The sequence below is a fragment of the Vespa crabro genome, chromosome 8, assembly GCF_910589235.1.
Source record: "Vespa crabro chromosome 8, iyVesCrab1.2, whole genome shotgun sequence".
NCBI classification, from domain to species: domain Eukaryota; kingdom Metazoa; phylum Arthropoda; class Insecta; order Hymenoptera; family Vespidae; genus Vespa; species Vespa crabro.
In genome coordinates this window covers 9,574,557-9,600,414 of record NC_060962.1, presented here as the reverse complement: position 1 = coordinate 9,600,414, position 25,858 = coordinate 9,574,557, and the positions used below count along the sequence as shown (strand labels likewise).

At 44.1% G+C, this 25,858-nt stretch overlaps 2 protein-coding genes across 3 annotated transcripts in view; one reads left to right on the top strand and one right to left on the bottom strand.

The window, feature by feature from the left end:
- Nucleotides 1–18,380, bottom strand: part of LOC124425932 (nephrin-like) — a 74,889-nt gene extending 56,509 nt beyond the window's left edge. Inside the window, exon 1 of one of the 2 annotated variants that reach the window (XM_046967020.1) lies at nt 17,903–18,380. In XM_046967020.1, coding sequence (XP_046822976.1) covers nt 17,903–18,026 — 124 coding nt within the window. In that variant the 5' untranslated portion in view covers nt 18,027–18,380. The remainder of the gene's footprint in view (nt 1–17,902) is intronic. The other variant, XM_046967022.1, reaches the window with a different exon arrangement.
- Nucleotides 18,381–25,774: 7,394 nt separating this feature from the next.
- The window catches only part of LOC124425937 (regulator of G-protein signaling 19), a 62,678-nt gene continuing 62,594 nt past the window's right edge, over nt 25,775–25,858 (top strand). The window contains exon 1 of the mRNA XM_046967045.1: nt 25,775–25,830. The gene's annotated coding sequence lies outside the window, so the exon portion shown is untranslated. The remainder of the gene's footprint in view (nt 25,831–25,858) is intronic.

Here is a 25,858-nt window from a genome sequence, read left to right as displayed (position 1 = left end):
AAATATATTTTTTTGCCGAGACTGCGCGAACACGGAAGATATCCTTTTTTTCTTTTTTCTTTGCCTTCCTTTCTTTTACATCTCGACACCCTCTTTTATATCGTTCGTTCGTTCGCTCGCTCGTTAAATTAGTCGTGAAAAATACACGCACGCTTGTGCACGTTGGATCAGTTTCCGCGGAGTCAAAGTTTCCACGCTGTAAGCGCATACTCGTTGAACGAATGAGAATATAAACGCAATTTTAGCTCTCGCCTCTCGTTCCCATTCCGTTCATCGTTCGCCGGTGAGATATTTCTCGTCGTTGTCGCGTGTTATCGGGCACGTTAAATTTTAATAGCCGTTTACCGGCTCCCTCTCCTCCCGTCGAGCTTCTTCTCGTAGCGCGGAGCTTATCGTCGTTCGCCCGATACGTGGCGTGGGAAAATCAATTAATTAAGCGCTATCAAGATTTTCATCGAATTCGCAGTCGCTACGCGCGAAGGGCGATTATCGAGAGGGAGAGAGAGAGAGAGAGAGAGAGAGAGAGGGAGATTGGCAAACGTTCACAGAGAGCACGCAATACGTAATTATCTTGACGTTAGGACCTTCGGATGCTACGATCTCGGATTCGGCTTAATCGATCGTTCTACGCCAATTTTCTGTTTAACCTGATCTTTAATCGATATCCAAAGGCTGTCAAAAAGCTGCGTCGAGAGGATTGTTCCTCGCAACTGCAATGGATTTTTTCGCGAACGCTTCCACTTGCACGTTAACGCGAAACTATCGAATTGCGTGCGCGCTCTTATTCTATCCTATTTCCATCCTATCCTATGAAAATCGAATGTCGATCCATTCGGTCACGGAACACGAATATTAATACGGACATTAATAGAATTTGTTCATTAGGCGGAAAGGTCGTTTCGACGAGGCGCTGCGTTGGCGAATAACGGTTGATGGTTGCAACGGACCTCCCTGCATCCGCGGCACTTTATTCACCATCTTTCGCTACATTTCTGCCCAATTCTGAATCCTCGCGTTGTCACTCCACTCCGTTTACGTTGCAACGACGGGCCTCGTTCAGGATCTTCCCAGTTATCACTTTTTGGATCGTTCCAAAGTGACGAGCTTACGAATAATGCCTTGAAACAAGGAGCGATCCGCTTTAATAAAGCTTTACGAAATTTTATTTTCGACGGGTATTCGACAGATATTCGAATGAAGGGGATAGAGATGGATGGGAATGAGAGAGAGAACTGACTCTCTCTCTCTCTCTCTCTCTCTCTCTCTCTCGGCTCTATTTCGAGTTAACGAATTCACCAACGAATCGACGCTTCGGAAGTAGAATTTTTAGGCGTCGCGTCGCTCGGAATAATCAAAAACGTTTTGGCGATACGCGATTCATTCGTGCAAACGCCATCGACGAAATATCCTCGGGCGTTCTCGAGAAATTCGCTCGGTGCTTGCTTTTTTGGTTTGGCGCCGTCGAATCAAGGCGAGAGAGCAAGAGCGAGAGAGAGAGAGAGAGAGAGAGAGGGATCTGTTTCGTTTCATTCAATCGTCAAGATACCGACAAGTGGGGTAAACTTGGACGATTTCGTTGTGAATTTCTTCGACTTTCTTTCGTTCGATCGACTCGACGACTCGTTATATTCCTCGAATAGCACCGAGCGCTCCTCGTTTGCGATTCGTCGTGCGCACGGCGCATACGCTCTGGAAATATTCCGTCCGCATAGGTATATATCCGCGTGCATAAACAGGAGATGACGCGAGCAGGCTCAACAAGGGGTATGCGGCATATACATATGCATACGTCATTATGATAACAGTTAGTACTGCATTATCAGTTCGTACCGTATTAACGCATAGATAATATATGTTGCGAAATAAAATTTACGATTTTTATGCTCGCTTATCGCCGAACATTCGTTATACGTATTTGGCCACTTCCAAAGCATTAAAACGTTTAAATAAACGACTAATACCTTAAATAATAATGAAGTAGTAAGTAAAGATGATAAAGTAGCTTTTAATTCTAATTCTCGCGAATCGAAATCGAAAAGAGTCGATCGATGAAGCGATCGTCCATCGGAACGAACACATTTCCCATCTCCCTTTTTTATCCCTCCTTCGGAAAGCTCGAAAGGAAGCATTCTTCTCGGTCGAAGAATTAACGACGTAGTATCGCGACAGTACTACTCTCCTCTGACTTTCAGGGAGAAAGATTGCATGAACGTTCGTTAACTCGTATCTTACGTTCGTTGCCGCTTGAAAAGCCACGTCGTAGTACTTCGTACGACGAACTTTTCAATTTTATTAAAGCGACTTTCGACTTTGGCAAAAAAAAAAGTTGTAGCGTGGCCAATTAAACGATTAAACCAATAAGGATTCATCGAATACTCAGCAGGCACGTCGGATAGTTAGGTTAACGAAAAACGACGATAGACGACGAAATCAAAAGTTTATAAACGAAAGATAGGCGCAAAGCCGACTCGAAAAAGTTATAAATCGTTGGCTAATTAACTTCGAAAATGCGCTTCTAAACGAGTCTCCTTTCTCGTCGCTAGGACGTTTCGTCCTTTTGGTGTTCGAAACGAAACAAAACGAAAACGAAAAAAGGAATCTTTGAAAAGTGAAAGGTTTGACTGACTTTGCGTCGGACGGTTACGCGCAAGTGGTTCGATCGATCGTTCGAGCTAAATCTGCGATCGCCTAATTTGCCGGTAATTATCATTAGAGAGTGGGCCACAGCGAATGATGGATCGTTTAAGTGCTCCGGAGATAATTAGAAGCAGATATATATATATATATATATATATATATATATATATATATATATATATATATATAATCGAGAGTAACCAACGACGCCATTGCAGTTCGCGTTACTCCCGCCTTCGAGAGGAGATGGAGAGATGGATGGAGATATGGAAGATTTTCGATTATAACCGGCCTTCTTTACGGATGAAATTCGACGAGAGAACTCCTCTGGCAGTAGTAGTAGTAGTAGGATCGAAGAATGTTACTCTCGCCGTTGGGAAATCCTTAATCCACCACCCGTCGTTGTTTGCTCTCGGCCGCGCGATGTTTCTCTGTAATTGGAGCCTCGAAGTGATTCTGGCAAAGCACGAGAAGTAGAATGAGGAACGCGTGTAGATAGCAACCAAAGAAATGAAGGAAGAAAGGAAGGAAGGAGAGGCGCGTTACGGAAAGTACCACCGGCTACTAGAGGTTAGAAAAGAGAAAGGGATTCGTAGAGCACGCCGTTGAGTTCTCTCGATGTAATGGAAAAAGTTAAATGACCGAACGTAGGTAGAGGCGAGGATTTTTATTATAAGCAAGCTCAAGTTTAATCGTTAACCAAGGAAATATGAAAATAATCTCCTTTACGTCGTTATCCATGTACTCTTCACGAGATTTTCAGGAATTTACGGAATTAGGCGTTAGAGCGAAAAAACCGAGGTAATAGATCTTTCGTAGAGAAAATTTGATATCCGTAAAGGAACGAAGCTGTTGTTGACCAAATACTTATTCGGGATGAAAATAAAACGCTCTCCGAGAGATCTTCTCCCTTTGTCTTTTTCTTATTTCATTGCGCCAACGAAAAGACGACGCGACTCGCGAAGGGGAAAAAAGAAGTAGAGAGCAAAGCGTTGCATTTTGAATGGGGATGGAACGCGCGCTTTCATTCCCCGTATCAAGTATACTCGCGCGTATCTTTATCTTTTATTCGTTAAACTTGCGCTATTACGATTTCTGATTATGACCCGCACAACTCGTTATATTACATCGGAATTACCGAGTGAAATCGAACGAAGCTCTTTGTTATTTATAAGCTGTAGGTATAAACGATCGCTTGGAAAAGGTATATCTTGCAGGTTAATTTAGAATGTTGGATGGGAATAAGCGTGGGAATGAAGCTTTCAAATAGCTAATAATAAAAATTGTAAAATACGACGAGAGCTTTTTTTACTGACTCGATGAACATCGTCTTCGTATCGTCGAACGCAGCTAAACTCAATGTTTATCGAAACTTTTAATTCGCCGGTTAAAAGTTTCATTCGTTGATAAAGTTTCGTTCAATTCGTTACGTAAGGAAACATTCGCGAAATAATCGGTTAAGTCGAACACAATGGGCGCCCGTATGTCGAATCATCGAAAAGAGAAATTATCGCGAAACGGTTAGATCGTTTAAAGGGAAAATCTATAGCGGGCTGATGTGCGATCGGTACTCGATACTTTTCGAAAGTACATAAGTAAGGACCGTGAAATATGGCTTTCAGAGATCGTTAGCCCAACTTTGAATTTCTCCGGATGCATAGACCCGCATGTGCATCGTATATTTATTACATCTCGCTTACTATCTCTCTCTCTCTCTCTCTCTCTCTACCATTCGCACCTCTCCAAGGTATTTTCGATTCGGTTATCGTCGCGAAGCTCTACCGTAGCATTTAGAATTCGGAGTATCTGCTGGTCAGGAGGCAGCCACCCCTTGATCCTCGAGCAGTACACCTTCTTACCTTCGTTCTTCGAGTGATATACGAGCTCGACTCCGCACGCTCTCTCTCTCTCTCTCTCTCTCTCTCTCTCTTTATTAGTATTTGCGCGCAACGTCGATTTACTGCGAACGAACACGTGAGTTTTGGTCGCGAAGAACACCAAACGAAAAAGATGGCTAATGTTCGAGGTATCGATTTCCAGGGTTCGCTTATTCTTCCTTCTTTGTTTCTCCCGTTTGAATTAAAGGAAATTAGGCGTTCTCGACTCTCGAACTGATTTTCAAACCACCAAGAAGTAAGTTGAGATACGTAGTTGGCGTTCACGTCCACAACCACGTCCGAGTCTATTAGCGCGTTAATGGACGAGTTAGTTGGTGGCTTTCGCCGAACCTTTTGGTCGGTCTCGTCGCGGTTTTCAACTCTACTCGTTTGCCTTATATTTTACTTAGGCTTTAATAACTTCACTCACCGGATGCCAATACGATTTGCAAAGCCAATTACGTCTACTAAACTAAGACGCTAAATATTATATAAGAAGATGCTGAAAAGAAAGTGAAGAAGGAAAAAGAAGAAAAAAAAGAAAAAGACGAGAGCCTTTCGATGCCATGACACGACTGTGAAACATTTCCGAGATTCGTGAAAAATTTGTAGGAACGTAAATTCCCTTTTGATCGTGCGATCGTGCTCCGCGTAACATAGGGAATCTCAAAGGTCAACAGGATGCGTTTAACGAGCGTGGAATCGCACGAAGAGGAAGAGGTGCGTGCACCTACCGGTACGCCGACATCTACAGGTTGTCGATTTCCGTTCCTCGCGTGACAGTCTCTTTCCGTCGAATTAATTCAGTATTTTTCAATCGAACGGATTTAATTGATAAACCGACTGGAATAAATCGCATTCCGTTTCGAAGCTTAATAAAGCCATTATTCAGAGCGTTATCAAATAGTGGATATAGACGCGGTGGTAGTAGCGGTGAACAGAGAACACGGACGATATTAATTGTGGAAGTACACGGCCTATGCCTGTGCTACGTCGAACTCTGCCTGCATTGGTTACAATAGCTTTCTCTCTCTCTCTCTCTCTCTCTCTCTCTCTCTCCTCTACGCTCGGAAGCACATCGTTCGAGTTCTTTCCGAGCGAAAACCGCTGACCACCGAGCCGTGCTTTATTTCCATAATTTATTCACTCGCTACGTTTTTTCGTCGGCCATCGACTTTTCTAACCTAGCGATTTAGATTTTTCAGGAACGTTTCCGCCTTCTATGCGTTTCCTTCGATCCTTGATATTTCGACGAATCGAGATTTCGCTTTCGAGAAACACCGGTAACCGATACGAGCGCGGCGGCCGAGCCGTGGCTTTTGTGGAGAATTCTGTGGAGAATTCTGTGGAACTCTCTCGAATGCGTTTTTCGCCCATTGGTCGACGTCCGTGGTCGATAAATTCGAACGTTTCGCGGCTACGAGAGTACGCGAATAGGAAAGCTATGGAATAATATCACGGGGATTGTTTATGTATGTAAAGCCTCGTACTGCGTAGTTATCCATAAAGTCTAAACAATCGGTAGTTGAATCCTGGACTAGCGAAATAAACGAGATCGGAGCGATAATACACGGAATTTTTCGATTCAAAGTTACGAGATATGCGAAGCGAGTTTCGATAGAAATAACGAAGGTAATTAGGAGAAACGTATTCTACTACGGTGACGACGACGATTCCTCGAAACTAGAAGAAATAAGGTCTCCTTTCAAACAGACAGAAATTGGCTAAAATATCTCAAATATCCTAATCGTCTGTTTACGTTTCTCTTCCTTATAGACAAATGGTAAAAAATATAGATATACCCATGTTCCTCGCGTAACGTAACCGCATAGTAATTATAAAGTTGCAAAGTTCGACGAAAGGTAGGAATAAAAAGAGCGGTGTGTAAATGGGTGGTAGCAGCGGTTGCCGCTCGACACAGTCCTCGTTGCGGCTACGACGAACGTCTAAGCGTCGATACGTTCTTAGCGGTTCATGCAAGCTGTCTGCAACTTGCACTGCAGCATCATCCAGTTCTTTCTGCCGGGCCGGGAGAGAGAGAGAGAGAGAGCGAGACAGGAAGCGCCCCGAGCTACTCTGGAGCCCACGCTTTATTTCCATAATTCTTTCCGTATGATCTTTTTACTCCACCCTTATTCAGTCCTGCGCTTCATCCACCTTTCCACCTCGTATCCGCTTTCACAGGGAATAACCTCCTCTAGTGAAATTGTGTGTTTCGTTTCGATGCCTTCCTATATCTCTCTTTCTCTATCTCTGTCTTCATCCTCCTATCTCCCGCTGTCCATCTTCGTTTACTTTCGATCAAAAACTCTCACCAATGATATTTGGATACTGACATTTTTACTTTTCACATTATAGATAATTAATATTCATAATTAATATCCGTATAATATGAAATTGGAATGACGATAAAAATGTCGAATCTTCGATATTAATATTATAATTATGATAATGATCTGTCTCTTTTGGATTTAAATGAAAACTACTACATCGGAAATGATATTTCTGTTAACGAAAAATATCAGTTTTCGTTGTTAAACGCGTACCGAAATAATTTCGATTTTATTTAAAATCACGATATCTAAACCATTTCGATTCGATATAATTTGTTCTACCAACGTATATGATATGACGACGTTATTATTGTAACGATAAAAGTGTAATGCATCACAAGCGATACAATTTCAGCTTGAAGATTCTTCTTTCGCTTTCTTATTTTTACACTTTCTATCCTTTTTTCTTCCTTACTTCCTTTGCTTGGTAAGCCCCTTTACCTCGCCGACCGCATCTCCCTTACGTCTCTTGGTAAATAGTTTTAAGAGAAAAGTTTATGCACCCTCGTAGGAGGCAGGCCCTCGTAGATCCGATATCGACATTCGAAGCTTTTCCTTTTCTTCTTTTTCTTTCTTTCTTTTTTTCTTTTTTCTTGTTTTTTTTTTTTTTTTTTTTTTTTCTTATCCTTTTTTCTTGGTCTCCTTCGAACACTTCGGATGATGGATACCAGGACACGGGGCCGAGTTCATCTTGGAGAAATTGGGTTGTCTCGGACGAGAACGATGAGACACGTGGATTTTCGATTATGTCGCCGATAGGTTCGGATCGAAAAAGTCGGCGATGTAATTTAAGCGTAATATCCCGAAATATGTATGGTTATTTTCTATCGCTCTTTTTTTTCAACGGCCGATCGGTACGCACGCACGCACGCACGCACGCATATTTTAGATAAAATCACGCGTCTTTTCTTTTCTTTTTCTCTTCTTCTCGGACGCATTGAACGCTTATACGGAATCTGGGAAAATGGATAATAATAGTCGAATGGATGAATTTTATTTTAATTTTACAAGAATTTCTCGGCTACTACCTCGAGGAGTAATATCCCGGGAACGTCGATATATCTCCCCATTCCGTTCCGTCCTTTATCGTTTCCTTGGCATTGTTCTTTAGGCGATACGTAGGATCGTTTGTACAGTCGGGAGACTCGTCGTCATTCGTTGGACGTGAATCGGAAGGATCACGAGCCGATTTAATTTTCAATTACTTACTCTATGAAAATCGCACCTGATATTTCTCGAAATTTGCTTCTAATTTTTCACTCGAACAGCGTAGAATTACAAAGGCAGATTTCACGTTTCTTCGACAGGGAGAAATATATAGAGGCAAATCTAGAAATATAGTCGAAATGAAAAAGTATCGTTTTTTCGAGCGATGCTTCGGCCGTACCTCGAAATTGATTCGACGAGGCGCGCGTGACACGCAATTCCATTCGGCAGAAATGGCCGAATGTAGGCTATACGTATATTGGAATATTCGAGCATTCCCAAGCATCCCCGATGCGGCTGGAGAATCGCGAGTTAACGCGCGCTCAGATAGAATATCTTTTCCCTCCCTCTTATTCAGCAGCTAACCGGGGCGAATACGAAACTGTTGGATATACGTGTGTATATTTCACACATACACCTCAATATCATCCTAGTAGGTATGGAGTCGAAGAGGTCAGACTCTCTCGGATGCGGCTTCGAAATTCAAATCGTCGAAGGAGAGATCGATATACATGACACCGCCGACAACTTTTGTCAGAGGAAATAACGAATCTCGAATCGTTAACGCCGTTTAGAATAGAATTCCGTAAATATATCGTTCGGTGATGCGGAAAGCGAAAGAAATGATTTGCATCGTCGTTCGGTCTATAATCAAAACGATTACGATCGCATTCGAGCCCGAGTAGAGTGACCTGATGCGAATTAACGGTAAAACAAAAGTGGAATGGAAATCGGAGCATATCGATTTTGTTGCTCGTTCCTCTATTTAACATTTTTTTTTGTTTCGAATCTTTGCGAATGAACGGGAGGTATGCCTTGGACGCGCTCGTTTTGACATCGTCATCGTTGCCGTCATCGTCCTCGTACCTCGTGAAAGAGTCAAATAAGCTAAAAGCTCGTCGACCGGGGAAAAAGGACAATTTCGCGCGACCGATATATATAGATATATATATATATATATATATAGGTTACATATACGTATATCGGTTCTAATACGTTCTATGGAGGTGAGTCCTATAGTATCAAAAGATCAACGCGGGCATTCGTAAAAGCGTGAGCAACTCCTATTTATAGGAGAAATTCGAATGAAAACGAGGAGAAATCCGATTGAAATTTGACGTTTCGTTCTTCTTTATCTTTATTTTCAGTTTTTTCCTTTTTTTCCCCTTTCCTTTTTTCTTTTTCATCGCTCCCTACTGAAAGTTCCCTACTCGTTAAGATTCTTTGGAAAAATGTTCAAAAGGAAATTAGTACGTTCTTTTGCGTAAGAGCGTAAGTCAATAGATATTCGAATATAGATATTCATATAGATATTCGAATGTCATTGCAAAGCATTCGCGATATTCTCCATCGAGAACGATTTGCGCTGAGCGCTGTTAGCGACGGCGAGCGGTTCGCCGCGTACACCGCAACCCGTCACTTCCGGTTAATCGTCGAGGTAACTCGCGCGCTAACGTGCCACTGTCTCGCGTTAGGTTCTTTCTCGCGAATAAATTACATTGCTTCAAGATTCTCGAGTATGTGAAATCGATAAATTTTCATCTCGATTGACATAGATCGTTGGATGGATATATAGCGCGTTCTTACAAGTATTTATAATAAATATTTCTTCTCCGAGCCGTACCATCGCGTATACATATGTACGTAGAAAGGGCCACCGGTGTGCAATCCGAGCCACTCTGGGTCGTCCACCGTAAAACGTTTATGATCTTGCGACTAAGCGGAATTACAAGTGCCGTTGGTTTCTAATTGATAGACGAGGGGAGTGCCGTCAAGTATATGTAAACCCGATGCGTCCCTGGATTATTACGTTGGGCGCGATGGTTAATATAATACAATCTACAATTGGATGTACGGAGTAGAGCCGTAAAATGGAGCAAAGCGCGTGCATCTTTGTAGCGTATTATTCTATCTCTATCTTTATCTCATTCATGGCGCACAACTGAATTTAACGATGCCTATTAGAAAAAGAAAGAGAGGAAGAAGAAGGTCTTGTTATTAAGTCGTCTGACTAACGTGTAAATGGCGATATGGTCGAACGTGCCCTTTTTTCCCATTTTTGCTCAAGAAGAACGTCGCCACAAGTGCGTCCTCGACGGTTGCTGTAGCCTGCACTTTCTTCTCTCCTTTTTTTTCAACCTTACGAAGCTTGACCTCCTCTTACCTTGTCCTCTCTCTCTCTCTCTCTCTCTCTCTCTCTGTCTGTCTGTCTGTCTATCCGTCTGTCTGTCTGTCTGTTGGTCGGTCGGTCGGTCAGTCCGTCTGTCCATCCGTCCGTCCGTCTCTCCAATAGTTTTCGGCGACGCAGAATTTTTTATTACGCTGAGCCAGTTTCACCTGACACAGCATACGATAACGAAGGAACGATGAATCAGTAGAGCGACAGGCTTGACTCTTTTACGAGCCACGAGGAAACCCGCTCGTTTGGTATCCTTTCCTTTCATCGCCTACTTCCGTGTTATCCCTCGTGAAAAGCATGTAAATCGTCTGGTTTGCTCTTCCGATAAAAGGCTCTCCTCGCGACTCGCGTGCAAACTCTTGGAAATCGAAGAATCGATTTTCTCTCACGTATATATATATATATATATATATATATATATATATATATATATATATATATATATACTTTTCTACGTACATATGTACTTTTCGCGCAGGAACGAATTTATAGCGATAAAACGTAATTGACGCTAGGCGAACGTCCGAGATGGAAGACGAGACGGGACGACTGTACATACGAGGGCACGTTACTCGAAACTAAGATTAATGTTCTTCGTAAAGGCGAAGTTTGATGCTGGAGTTTCCAAGACGCAGCGAGCCCGAAGAGTGGATTTGAGGAGGGACGGTTCTAATCGCCTAATTAGTTGTGCGACTCCTTCTCTTTTCGACCCACCTTCCTTTCAAGTTGCATCATAGGTATTTTTTCGCTCGCTGCAAATACGTACGTTTTTCATTAAACCGAAAAGAGGGAGAGAGCCGCAAAATGAATTAAACGAATCGTAGTTGGGTCTTTTTGGATACAGACTAGCGTAAAGGGAGGAAAAAGTTAGTAACACGAGGTGGATAACAGTCAAGGGTGGAGAGAATATGTTTCCGTGCTTTGCCGTCATAGAACGTTCGCATTAACGGGTCGTAAGTACGCACACATAAACGGCACTTACTCGCGAAGCGTTTATAGGTTAAAGTCCCGTGTTGTTGTCGCGACATTAAACGGCAGGCAGGCGTAGTCGAGCGCGCGGACGTCCTTTTTGCTCCTTTTTCACTTCCCCGCCTACTACTCTGAGTTACGATCGTATTTGACCTTTTCGTGGAGCGAACCGAGTAGGTGCGCGCGGAACTCGAAGGTATTTGCACTATGAATCGTGGCTACGTCTAGGGAAATAAATCATGCGTTTAGCTACGGAGTAAGGAACTCTGCGTTCGTGTACTTTTTTACGTGGGAATATGTACCGGTACGACTTTTTTCCCCGGGCTTTCTAATATTTCGCCGAAGGAACGAACTGTGGAAGGATAAAAGCCGTTTACCCCCTGCTCGTATCCGTTGCTCGGGATATAAGAGTTAGGTACGATGAGAGAATTACTTTCTTCCTTCTTCCTCTCCGTCACCCACCTACCCCTCTCTTTCTCTCCTCTCTCTCTCTCTCTCTCATTCGAGACGCGTACCAAATTAGAAATTATATTCCATCTTCCGCTCGGCAAAATCGTTTATTCGTTATCCCATTACTTTCTATTCGCCTTGGCAAAGTTTGACGAAGAGATGCACATGGAAATAATAGGCTTCGGCGGACTTTGGTATCGAGCAGTGACGTTAGTACTGTTTTTATTAGAAATAACGAAGCGTCTCGTGACGCCTTAAAAGCTAAAATTCTGTTGTAGCACGTTTCAAAGATAAGCTTCGAACAATAACCATGGGAGTACGCAAGGAACGTGCGAGTGATCTTCTCCGAGTAGTTTGCTTTCAGTTTGCATTTCACTTTGAAATACTTACGAGCTAGCTTAAAGTCCAAGTTCCATCGACGTTTCGTCGACATCGTCTTTCGCTCCCTCGTTTTTTTCTTTATGTTCCCGCGTAGGGCGCGATATATCGTTTGGATTAAAAAATGACTTTTCAACGAGTTTCCGTACGAGTATTCGCGATGGACTTGTAGTTTATCATAAATTTTAGATATTACGTAACGAATAGCTCGTTCGTTCCTTAATGATACTTGCGCACACACACACACACACATATATATATATAGTTTGCCGGAGACCTTTGCCACGTAGGAGTCTGCAGTTAACTTTGCGATCGGGCAAATTCGCTCGTAGAACTCGTCGACTAGCCATCGAATGAAACTCCGTCTACGACAAAGCGAGCGATGTGAAAGAGAGAAAGAGAGAACGGGAATGGGAGCATCCGAGCGTAGAGTAATTCGGTTTCCATCGAAAGTAGGGTTGGCTCATTAACGTACGAGTACGAGGGACGAAAGGAAGGAAAGAGGAACGAAATTCTGGGAAAAGGACGATGGCAGCGGTTTAAGCTAGCACTGCTTACGCGCGTGGCGTTAACTTTTGCTACGACGTCGACCGACACTTTAGGGCATTAAAGCTCGCGAATTTAGCTCGCGAGTTTGACTCGTGGTAAAACGCTCGTTAGGGATTCTTCTTCTTCGTGGCTCGATTTACGCTGATAACGTTTTCATTATTTATCGGATTTTCGTGAAAAAGGAGTTTGTAATGCCAACATGGTTCTCTCTAATTTACCCGTCGTTGAAATCGCGTAGAATCGCGAAGTAGCCTCGACGACATCGGACCATCTTTCGTCTTCTCGGATAGCGTTTGAATCGCGTCATCCATCTTGAACGTAATTTAGACGTCGGTGTCTTTGTCTCTCTTTGTGAGACACGCGAAAGGACTCTCGAGAAATTACCGTCGAGCGGGTACTAGCTGTCGCTGCGACGTGTAACGCGATCGTGGATAGCATCGCCAGGAGCCGAGTAAGCACCTCTCGTACTTAGCCCGAGTTCAAGAGTACTTATAGGATATGAAGATTGGCAAGATTAGCGCTTGATGGGCCGGGTCATTACGTTGCGTACGTAGCGCAAGTAGGTCTCTGAGAGAGTAATACAGAGATTATCGATGCCCTCGGCGTATTGTCCTCCATCAATTCTCGAGCGTTTCTTCTTACCAAGGCACGCTAAAGGAGGGAATAACTCGTTTGGTTGCGCGCGAGATATAGGTAAACTTAGCTGGATAGAGGAACGTCGTGATACGATGATGACGGAGGAGCGCTTGCCAAAGCGAGTTGCACGATGGAAATAAGTGGGGCGTTGTATACGTCCTCTCTCTCTCTCTCTCGTTCTTAAAAACTCTCGTAACGAGTATGAGATTCGCGAACGACCGTTCCAGATTAACGCCGGGTATAATAACGTTTAGAAAGTCTCATCATCGATAGAATGATCCTCCCCCACGGCGACTCACTATTCGCGAAATGTTCTTCGTTAGAAGACCATTGTGAATTATTCCGTCGGCTATTAGCCATTGACCCGAGAAAATCTTGAAATCTCGTTATCGGCGGATGGAGAAAGAAAGGGGAACCGAAGGAAGCAATTTGCGTGATCGAGATCTCGAGACGTTTCACGGTGAATGGCACTACTTCTACCATCGGCCTATCATCGCCTGTCTGCGTGTAACTACGAAAACGATATAGGACATTCTTCGTAGCTACCTCGAGGAAGAATCCTCGAGGAAGAAGCAAATTTCTTTCCTGTTTATTTTCTTATTCAAAGTAAAATCGAAATAAGATCGAAAAGTAAAATCGTATAGAATGTAGTAAAGAACGATAAATAAGAGATATATAAATAATGCTCGTACAAGCGGTGTTAAACTCGAAAAAAATAAGGCGAGTAATGGGTCGCGCGAGAGGAGAAGGAGGTTGGCCAAACGCGAGGATTCTCGAGGATTGGTAAATCGGAACGAGGGGGTAAATCAAGGCGAGGGGTAGGGTGTCGGGGGAGTGCGGGTGGTATTGTTACGCGAGATAGTTTGCGTTCCTTGTACTACTCTCGAGCCTTTAAGTAACTGGAGCGGACGAATAATAACGAAGAAATAACGACGAGAGAGGTGTGCGTGCAAGCGTAAAGAGATTTTTTTTTTCTTTTCGTGTCAAAGGAAGGAAGAACGGAAGGGCGAGAGGGAGGGGGGGGGGAGAAAGGAAGGAAGGAAGGAAGGAAGGAAGGAACGAACGGAAGAATGAAAGAGCCGTAAGAACGCAATGACTTTTCCCCTTTCTCCCCTCGACCGTTTGCACTTCTTTCCTTTCCATTTCTACCCTTCCTACATCTTCTAATAATGGCGATGTCGGGTTTAGGTAGATACGCGCAACGACAGTGGCAACTGTCTCATCGAAAATGGATACCTCATCGTCGCGATCTACCCCCTCCTCCCCTCCCGTTAGACGTAGCACTAATTCTGCAAAGCCACAGGGTTTGGAACTCAGCCAGGCTTGTAATATTCAACGCTTGACGGCACTCGGCGCGTTAAATTAAGAATAGGGTGATGTCGTGGTCGCGGTAATAATTTAAGTCTTTATTCGTGTCTCTCGGTTAATAGTACTTTTAGCTAAAAGGTTTTTTTCAAAGATGCCACGCGAGACAAGGGATCGTGGATGGAAGAAGGACTATTATTCGCAAAGTCGTTCGACAGGATCTCTAGGTCATATAAAGAAAATGAATGCGGCCTTCGCGTGAACGAGTCATTCCTTAACGCTCATCCACGCGTAACGCAATTTCGATGCATAAGTATAGAGAGGAGATCTTCCGACAAAACGATGACGGTAGCTAATAAAATATTTTCTCAATGAGAATCTATCGGGAACGAAGAGATATCATCGTGCGGTTAAATGACACGAGGTGGATACTACTATATAATAGAAATTCAGTTGTCGGGGATGAGCATAGAAGGTACGGTAAACGGGAAGGGGGCACGGACTGCGCGCTCGCATAAATTAGCATGCTAATGAGAAACGGTCGCACGGTACAACGCCACGAGTATCGTTGTAGAATTAGAAAGAAAGGAGAATGAATTTCGAAATCGCCGATTAAAACGTAGCCCCGTATAATTGCAAGGAATAAGCATCGCGCGTGAAGGGGCAAATGGGGAGGGGTAAAAAAGATGAACGTGCTCGAATTCTCTTTTCGAGGAAAAATGGTAATAAGCGCGAAGACTCACGGTGCGACGCTTAAACGACTTTCAAAAATCAATCGAACTTGTCTTGCGTGTTGCGGACGCGTCGAGCGACGTTCGGACGCATAATACGAGCGTTAGAAATTTGCCCGAACGTTTGTACGTGCGCGTGTACGACTGGAGAAGAGTCGTATCGCGTGGGTACGCGCACGCTCGCGCGTATCCGCCTTCGATCGATCGAACTTTGTCTCGGAGATGACTTTGGAAAACGCGTCGAACCCGATATTTACCTTTACGCGTCTACTCTCTGCGGCGACGAGCCGGGTTTTTAAAATTCCATGAATCGGAAATTGGAAGAGTCGCGGGCCAACGGCCGATGGAGCGTTACAAGGGTCATTCCTCGGACTTACCATATTCGATTTAATAGAATATAGTCGCGAGACTTGACTTTGATAGGCAGAGGGACCTCGAGCGGACGGATGGACGGAGAGAAGATAGGTACGCTAGATTGGAATCTGTTTGTCGAAGGAACGATCTCCCGAGATCCGGCAAGTTTCATCCTGATAAACCGACCGTCTAATCTTCTCGTCGATCTTCTCGGTGCGCGCGCGCGCGCCTCTATCCGCCAACTGCCTGTAATGAATTATCGCTTCTTAAGCAGGCCGCCATCCTCGAGATTGGAAGCAAGTTTTTCTTACGGCTAGATTGTTTAATAAAATTGCGCTATTGTTCGCGAGTGCTCTTACCTCGATAACTTTGCCAACTTTCTTAATTCGATCAAAGCGCTCCGCCGCTTCCTTTTTTTGCAAAGGCAATTTCGTTATCGGCTCGATAGATTTCTCTCTCTCTCTCTCTCTCTCTCTCTCTCTCTATCTATCTATCTTATTTCCTGATACACCGGAACGGGATTTGTAACGAGATTTGTAAGCGAGAACAAACCAAGAAAATTATTTTTAAGACTCCAAGAAAAGTCGTAGACGAGAAAAGATCGATATCGTCGTTTTAAAGAAGCATTCGTGCAACTTCATTCGAAAGGAGGAACTTGCCGCCGCTTTGCGTTCTTGCCGAGCATTTTCCATTCTCCTTCGATTTCAAGTTCGGGACAAGAGCTTCGACGACTTCCAAAAGAATTTAGGAACTCGAACTCTAGTTCTAAGCCTTTTAAAAAGTTTACTCGTAAAGATACTTTTCGAAGGTTATTAAAATGTAGCGAGACGAGGACTTGGGTAACTTTGGAGAAACATTTACAACCCATATATCCCGGCCGATAAATGTTTCTCGAACATTGTTTTTTTCCTTTTTTCTTTTTGCATTTTATTTGCTCTCGACGTCCCTCACCCCTACTCTATTCTTTGACCTCGCGGTTCAACGCGAGAACAAAATCAAAGACGGCCCATAGTATATATCTCTTCCACCGTAATCTTTCGGCGTAATCCACTTGGAACGAATTTTTCGATCGATCCTAACGACGGTGGAACCGTTCGTTAACGTTTTCATCGGTGTGTAAGAACCATTAAGCCTCGAACCGGAACGAATATTATCATCGTAATTTTAGTACAACGCGAAAATTTTTCTTTTACGTCTTTCGGCTCGCGTCTAGAGAAAACTAACGTTTTTTTCGTTAAAGAACGTTATTAGTAATCCGAAGCGTTAATCCCAAAATATTGGGAAAAATGTTAATTCCCGTTGTAACGCCCGCTTAATAATCTTCTCGAGTGTCGTTCTGGATCGCGTCTCTCTCTCTCTCTCTCTCTCTCCCTCTCTCTGGATCTATTTGCCATCGATTTGCTGGTCGAGCTAATGCAGTTCCTGGGAGATTAGAGAGCGCCGTTGACCATATTCCGGTCTATGCAATTTCGTGAACAAATTACAGACTCTCGGCCGAGTTCCCCGTAGAAAGGACGCTTTTACGCGTCGACCGACGCGTCCTCGTCATTGCATACGATCTTTTTACTTCGGAACCGAGCGTCGACTATCTTTTATACATCAAGGTGGTCTCGTCGTAGTCGACAAGGATAAACGATCGCGCATTTATTTCCACGGCTTTCTTACATCGTGGCCGACTCTTTTTCCTCGTTTCGCCGATGATTTAAAATCGTCTGGCGCAAAGAAGAGTAAAAGAAGGAAAAGAGAGGAAGAGAAATCGCTCCGTTTTGCGACGAACCATTTCGTTAATAAATAAGCAACGGTAACGCGTGCCTCGGCGATCCATTTGAAAGGATAAGGGGAGATGATCTTACGTAGAAAATAGAGATCGGCGAGAGAACGTAGCCAGCCGGTGGTGGTACGACGGAAAAAGAACCGATTAGAGATACGTTTCATCGATGTAAACGCGCTTTTACCGTCGGCGTTAGCTCCGAAGGCGTCTCTAAAAGACAAGAGTATTGGCTTCGATCCGTGGGTGCTAAAATATTACTATTGGAGAACTTGCCGAGCGCACTCGCCTCTATTCCGTATCCATCAGTATATCTTGTGGCATTTCGTTCGCGGGAAAAGCGATAGAGAAGAAGGAAGGGGAGCCCTTTTACGCGAGCTCGATGCCGCGTTAGGACAACGTTCCGCGTTCCGAAAAATCCAAATATTCAATTCTTGAGGAGGCAAGCTCAAGGATTTAAAAGAGAACGAACGATATAAGAGTAAAGGAGAGAGTCTTATTTCGTTTCACCGACACGAGGATTCACTTACCATCTTTGACGCAGAACGCGCCGATAATCCAGAGCGGGAAGAGCGGCACGATCAGGACGTTGAGATATCTCGTGTTTGCGTTCGATCGTAGACTCCTCCCGACGTGCAGCCTCGGGTAAACCATGATCGTTCGACGTTAACCTTTCGCGGCTCGATCATAGCAACCGATCGCAATCGTAAAACGACGTTCCACCGCACATTTCTCGTTCTAGTTTTTCCTTTCAAACGAAATCACCATCACCTCCGAGAAGCAGCGTGGATCTCGCGCACCTTTCGCTCATTTCGCGATAGAAAAACTTCTCACGGGAGACACTTTTCCAAGGGGGAAACGAGAAAATAACTCGCGAACACGTCTTCGAGTTTCTTTATTCTTGCATCGTTGCACCGACCCAGACACGTTTTCCCTTTGCTCTCGGCTCTCTCGAGAAACGAAAAGCACACGCACGATACGCACTATTATCCTCTCCCTCCCCGCCCGCCCGCCCTCCCTCCCGTCCGTTCGGCCCCTATCTCTCTCTCTCTCTCTCTCTCTCTCTCTCTCTCTCTCTCTTTCGATCCTCTCCCTCCTCCCTTTCACCCAAAGAGCCGATCGCTCGAATTTCTTTTTTACGCACGCAAGTCTAGTCCGCTATATTTATCTCTTTTCTTTCGCACGCAGCCGCCAAGCGATGGAGCGAAAACGTAGCGGTACTCGAACGACAACGACGTAATGCGCGCCACTCGCCGTCGGCGAGATTTCCTTGTCTCCCTCTTTCTCTCTCTCTCTCTCTCTCCCTCGAAGCACACATACGTAAACTCTCCTGCGCACGTACACGTTTCGCGAGAGCGTATTGTCTGAAACGAACGGAGTCGTGTGTACGGCGCACTCCGCGATGCGCTCACCTGCCGCCGGCACCCCCACCAACGGTTTAACCGCTACTACCACCACCACCACCACCACCACCGCCGGTAGCAGCACCCCTACTAACGCCACTGGCGCCGGCCGCAGTATCAGCAGCGTCCTCCTCGTGGATCCTCTTTCTTCTTCTACCCCTTCTTCTTCTCTCCCACCTCCTTCTTCTCCTTCTCGTCTTCTTCTTCTCTTCTTCTTCTCTTCTTCTTCTTCTTCTTCTTCTTTTTTTTCTTCTTCTCCTTCTTATTCCTCGACGTCCACGTCGTCCTCTTTCTCGTCGTGTTTGTTGTCGTCGTCGTCGTCGCCGTCGTCGTCGTCGTCGTCGTCGTCGTCGTCGTCGTCGTCGTCGTTGTCGACGTCGTCGTCGACGTCGTCGTCGTCGTCGTCGTCGACGTGGCGAGCTACGTCGATCGAAAAGTGGCCTCCCGCGTTGTACGCGCCCGCGCACACGCTTTACCTCGCATGCGTATTGAACGCGACGAACGACCCTTGTTCTCTCTCTCTTTCTACCCCTCCTCCGTGTCTTTCTTCCTCTTCATACTCGACCTCTACGGTTTTTCTCGCGTAACGTGCCTCCGACCAACTTCTTACACGCGTCCGGCGAAACAAAGCATTCTTCCCCCTCTTCTTCTTTCCTCATTTATCGAAAACTCCAAGAAGGATCGTACTTGATTTGATCGAGTAGGAGTACGTTTTCATTATCGAAAATTCGAGAGACATTGTTTCTCATATTAAAAGTAAATACTCGTGTGACTCGCGGTCGAATGTACGTCTGGCAACGTTAGAATCGAGTCGTCGCCTGTAGGAATGCAATTTAATGCAAAGTCGCCGGCACGATATGAAAGCTGTTCTCCCTCGCTCATCTACCGTTTATATATTTCTTTTCCGTATTGAGATTTTTACAGGCTCGTTTATTTCGCATTTGCGCGTTAAAGTCGACCGATTTCGAATAGATATATCTTTGTCACGCGTGCACTTCTTGCAAGAGAGAGAGAGAGAGAGAGGGGGGGGGGGGGGGCAGGTTGCTAGAATGTTTTTCGAAGAGAAAAAAAAAAGGTACTACTGGATGACTCTTACAAAGCATTACATCTTCCTCTTTTTATTTCGCTTCTCGAATCGATTCTTTCGGACTTTCCTTCTTTTTTCCATTTTGCTTATTTTTCCTTCGAAGATTAACTCTTTTGCCTCTCGAGGCCTTTTATCGCATCGCTTTTCTTCTTGTTCTTATCAGTATCGTTGTATCACGTGTCACGATAGAGAAACGAGACCGGACAAGAGTTAATCAGAAAATATTCCAGAGCAATCTCGTATAACAACGATCAACGCGTCCAATAACCTCGCGAACGAAGAACTCGGCTACAAGAACGATGAAGTACCGAGAAATTGAATATACGCCGTAATTATCACGAGTATTGCGTTCTGCGTGTTATCACGGAGACTAATTTTCTCTTCATTCTTGCAAAATTTACATCGAATCGATGGCAACCTCTATTACTAAATCCCGATAGAGGAACTTTTTGATAAAAGGAAGAAGAAGAAGAGGAATCTGTAAACGGGAGTAAACGGGAGTAATAGGTATCAGAGAGGAGGCAAGGGAAACATCGTATTAGAAAGTATTCATGGGGCGTTGGATATAAAGGAGAAAATCGGCCACTTTTTTCTCTCGAAGAAAGAAATTTGTAGATAGAGGCATTCCCCGACATCATACCGTAACTCGATTTAAAATCTATGTTTTCGTTCTTTCGAAGAAACGGGGATAGGAGAGGCACGCACCTCCACTCGTCCATAAGAACGAAAGTTCGTTAATCGTTCGATAAACGATGGACGAAGCACGGACGTAAGAGAAAAAGAAGATCTGGCCGTTCGCCAGTTGGACGGCTCGCGCGTCAACTCGGACACGAGTCGAACTCGAGTTTTCCGTTATTCAAAGGGATAGCTCGCTGTCCTTTTATGCTTCGTGATAAATTCGTGTTTGGGAAAAATATCAAAGTTAACGCGAGCTTCCTACGTTCCACGACGGAGATATATCCTAGGCATTATTCATAAGAGCGAAGAGGGTGCGACGGTACACGCCTACCTGTGCTCGGCTGGGTAAAGCGATAACCGTAAGCAGCGTATAAGATCTACGACTCGATCGTACGTGCGATACTTACGGACCGATGCTAATCTTTCCGTCCTTAACGACGATCGAGGAAGAAAAATGAGAGAATAGCTCATTTCTTATCTAGAAATATGAAAGGGACTTGAAATGGGCGGGCGGGTAATTCGGTCCTTAACATTTTTTCTCTCCGAAATCGTCTAAACTTTTCGACAAGGTCGCGTCTTCTTTTCCCCGATCTACGCATATTTTATAACGTTCGACTTGATATTTTTAAGGGGTAGGTCGAAAGCCGAGGTACCAAGGGATTTTGATCCACGAATAAACGCCAAAAAATAAGCTTCGATGCTGCAGCCATTAGCCAATCGCGTTATTCGAACTCGCTCTAAGAGAACCAGAAAAAATATGCGCGCGCGCGCGTGTGTGTATATTTCCAAGGGAATCCTACTCGTACGAGAGATCCTTCGGTCGTTTTAACATTTTTCACAACGGCCTGCTTTATCTCGCACGCGCGCGTGCACGTTTATCTCTTGGCCCGCTTTTCTAATATTTTATAAGTTTATCCACCTCTCTTACGAAACAAAAAATTCGATGAAATATTTATAACGCTTGAAAATGAAAAAGCTGCTTATATTTGCGCTACAGAATGACTGCAGCGAGGATCGCAAGAACAAAGTACTTATTTTATACTTTGGACAGGGAAAGAACTTTAGCAACGATTTGCCGTAAGAAGATGACCGCTAAAGTTTGCACCCAGCACAGTATCCATTTGATGAAAGAAATGGAAGAGAGAGAGAGAGAGAGAGAGAGAGGAGGAGGAGGAGGAGGAGGTTTATTTCGTTGTACGTAAATAGAAAACCGACTCTCGATAAATATCACTGGCAGATGTAATATCGCGGAAACCCGAGGGAGCACGTGCCATCGAAAGGAATAAATTTCCGAAATCGTTACATTTTATATTTGACGTGTCTTTAAATTTATGAAGACGCGAACATAGAGAATGGTTCTACCTCGCTTCGTCTTTGCCTTTCTTTTCGCTCGTACATACTCGTGACGCGTGCCACGTGCCAGTATCTACGTTGAACCGGATATCGGACAGCTTAAAGGCACCTTCCGTCCGTCGCTCGCTCTCTCGCCGCCACTCTCTGTCGTACGTTCCGCTAAAGTGAGAATAATAACGCCACTTTTATGGCTAAATATAACAGAGCGATAGACGGATAGACGGAATGAAATTTAACGAGGCGCAGTCCTATCTTCTGCGCGTCGAAACAAATTTCTCTCTCTCTCTCTCTCTCTCTCTCTCTCTCTCTCTTGCCTGGGTCTACTTTGGAAAAATTGGATCGACGATGCCTAAAAGATAAATTTATGGTAAATATTGAGCTTGAAGCAAGTGCGAGTAAAGTGCTGTAAAGGCATGCGGCTCTTTCAATTCCATTGCGTTTCCCTAAAAGAAGAGAAAGGAGAAAGAAGAAAGAAAAAGCAAGTATCCCACGGTTTTATCCTTTTACTCGACACCTACCGTCGAATCGGTTCGCTCTATTTCTCACTCTCTTTCTTTCTTTTTCTCTTACATGAATAGAGAGGCCTGGAAAAGAGAGGAAGAATAAAGTTTCAAAGTCTTTCGTGGCGACAAATATCATCGTAGAAAACGACAATCTTTTACGGACGAACGCACCCTTGACTGTGTTCCTTTTCCATCGAATCTTTTTTCTCTCTCTCTCTCTCTCTCTCTCTCTCTCTCTCTCTCTCTCTCTCTATCTATCTATCTCTTTTTCTTTTGCGACAATGCCGATTCCAGGAAAAACAGAAACGAACCGAAAAGAACAGCTGGTTCGTTTCCATAATTTTTCCGATGGCACGTTAAAATTCTTAAAGTTAAGTTTTATTCGGCTCATCGAAGGCTAATATAACACTTAACTTGGGTTAACACTTTGGATCTTAAGGGTGCGAAGGGTGGAGAATCCATAGCTGGCTGATTTTCGGATTTATATATTTGTTTTTTCTTATTTTATACAGGAGACACAGATAGGGAGAGAGACAGAGAGTATAAAGCGCAAAGGAAAGAATAGCAACAATCGGTGTTCCAGTTTTACGCGGCCTACTTTTTCTTTACTCTTTTCCCTTCGAATCTCACGGGCTCTCTCTCTCTCTCTCTCTCTCTCACACGACTCTTCTCATATACTTTCCGACCTCTCTCAGTTAATCCGTTTAAGTCGATCCACTTGGATATCACCCAACGTCTCTCGTCTTCCGTCATTCGAGTACTTTTATTTTGCATGAACGTGTAGCAGAAGCGTTTGGAAAAATTTAGTGCTAGAAATGTATTCACGGGAGAAAGTGTTTCTTCTGGATACGACACCACATTTTAAATTCTTAGCTTATCGGAAAGAGTAACGAGTCAGAAATTCGTTTGATCAGCACTGTTTTAAATCATATACAGATTTAGGTGTATATGACGATGGAAATTAACCAGCACCTAAAGCCCTTGGAGAGAATGGGGAGTAGAGGAGAAGGGTAAAAATATCGAAAGCATTGTGCGTCGTTACGCGTTTGCCGTGACAATCATTCATAATTGGGCATGAGACCAATCAAGTTCCATTAACGAAATGGAATAGAATTTTGGGCGCTTTGCAATCTCAATTTGATGGCGCTGGGTCGATAGCTTAATGAGATTTTCCCGGCACGTCCCGCATCTCATTTTTTATATACACGCTATTAACGTTTCATTGATATGTTAGATTTTGATCCACGGTGGAAAAGGCAAAAATGAAAATAAAAAGTAGATGGTTTATAATAATAACCGCGAATACCATTTCGACGTTTCATCTCGGCTATCGTTTCCACGATTTATTTAGTTTGCTCTTTTACGCCGTGTGTGTGTGTGTGTGGGTTTTTTTTTCTTTTTTTAACGTTACGCTTCCTCCGTTCGAAGCTTTGTTTGCGCGCTACTATTGTCCCGTTCCTCTATTTCACCGGTCATTCTTTTTTATTCGTCGCACGTAGATAATGTCCGATATTTTCTACGCAGAGTTCTCCGTAGCGTGTGTCCAGGCTTACCGAGAATTTTTCTCGAACGTCGGTCCCCGTTGCTACCCGTTTACGAAGAGAAATATTTTACCGCGTTCGAATAGGCAAAGATACTTCCGACATTGCGATAAAATATACACTTGTATTCGCGAGCGGGCCAGTATATGAAGAAGAAAATAAAAGTTCTTTGCGTCTCGCGCGAAACCATAAGGGAAGAGAAGGAAGAAAAGAAAACGACGAAGGTATTCGTCGTTTGGCCCGTAGGTATAAAAGAAAGCGGTGGTATATAGATATTTTAACGGGCAAATACCACATCCTCGTGATATTTCTTGTCAAATAGGAGCTTATAAGCGGATAAACGAGCTTAGACGTTGGTAAATCTGTTGGTAATCTCGAACGCGAATTAATTCGTGAAATTATATTCGAGGAGCCAGGAGAGGTCTAAATCTATGGGATGCATGGAAAAGTATCGATATTGATGTAATACCATTTGGTGCCGGGCTCTATATCTCCGTGAGTGGTGCTCGTAATACCAATTAAATGGAGTTTCGGGAGGCAAGGACGAGCATACGTCGAAGAGACGTTCGACGAGTTACATTTTTCTTTTACCTTCCTTTATTCTTCTTTTGGCTACGTTATTAGATCAACTAGCAAAGAAAATAGGAATGACGTTTCTCGAGAAAGAAAAGAATAAATCGATGTATAGCAGGAAGGTAGATAGAGCCGCGATACTCTTTTTCGTCTCTCTTATTTTCCTAACGAGCCTATATTTCCTAATGGTCTCCTTTCTCACCGACGTTATCTTCTTCTTCTTCTTCGTATTCCTCTTCCTCAGTCTCCTTTCGTCGATCGTTAAAGATCCATCCGTATGTTCGGCAGTGTAAAAGTCAAGGAAAATAACGTACTCGCGATTGATTACTCGTCCGATTACCCGCCCTTATTAAATTTCTATTCATCCAACTATATATTCCGTTTGTTACAAGTCCCTTATTTTGTACCCTGGCAATTTATTCTTACGATTGATCGCATTATCGGGGACGGAGCTCCTATTACTCGCGCCATTATTTTTCAAGCTGCGATACGTTATTGTCGAAACTGCTATTGCTGCAAAATTCTCTCTCTCTCTCTCTCTCTCTCTCTCGGTCTCCCTTTAGACGCTTTTCTTAGACATAATAGGATAGGTTAGGAACGTGTTCGAGATGGAAAATAGTGGAAAAAGTATCGGGATGTATCGTCGTACTCGTGTCGCAGTAGGAACTACCGCGGTCGACGGCACTCATCGAGGGCAAAGCCTTCCAAGAGCCCTCTCCTTGAAATTTTCATTGCACCAGCGCCGAGAGATCCACCTTGTTTCCAAGCTCTCCTTCCCTCCCCTTCCCCCAGCTCCCGGGCGAAAGAGTAGTCCAGCTTCCTATCGATACTACTGCGACGAATCGTACTCCTTCTACGGAGGAGACATATTGCTCTTTAAAGTCGACGTGGCGTTGCCGAAGCGAATCTACACCACTCATACATTTATGCATTCGGTGACATATAGGACGACTCCATCGATCGCGCTTTGAAAAAATTAATTGATAACCGTCCCTCCCTCTCCGATATCCAATTCTCTGTCTATCGTTCCCATTCTCCCGAGTATCCCGAGTGCAAGTGCATCTTTCTCCTCCATCCTATGTACCTACACCTTTCACCGCGTCCTATCTACCTACATGCATGATTAAGATCGTTTTAAACTCTTTCTCCCTCCCATCGTGTCGTCCCTTAATCGACCCTTTCTATTTCCAGTTTTCCCGAGACAACGTTATAAACCTCCTCTTAGCGACTGTAAATTACAGCGTGTTCGCTTCGGCGCCTCCTTTATGAAGGACACCACCGGAAGCTGGTCGTCGCACAAAGGACGCTCGACGCAGAAGGGTAACGTGCTTGAGACGTTCTAATGCGA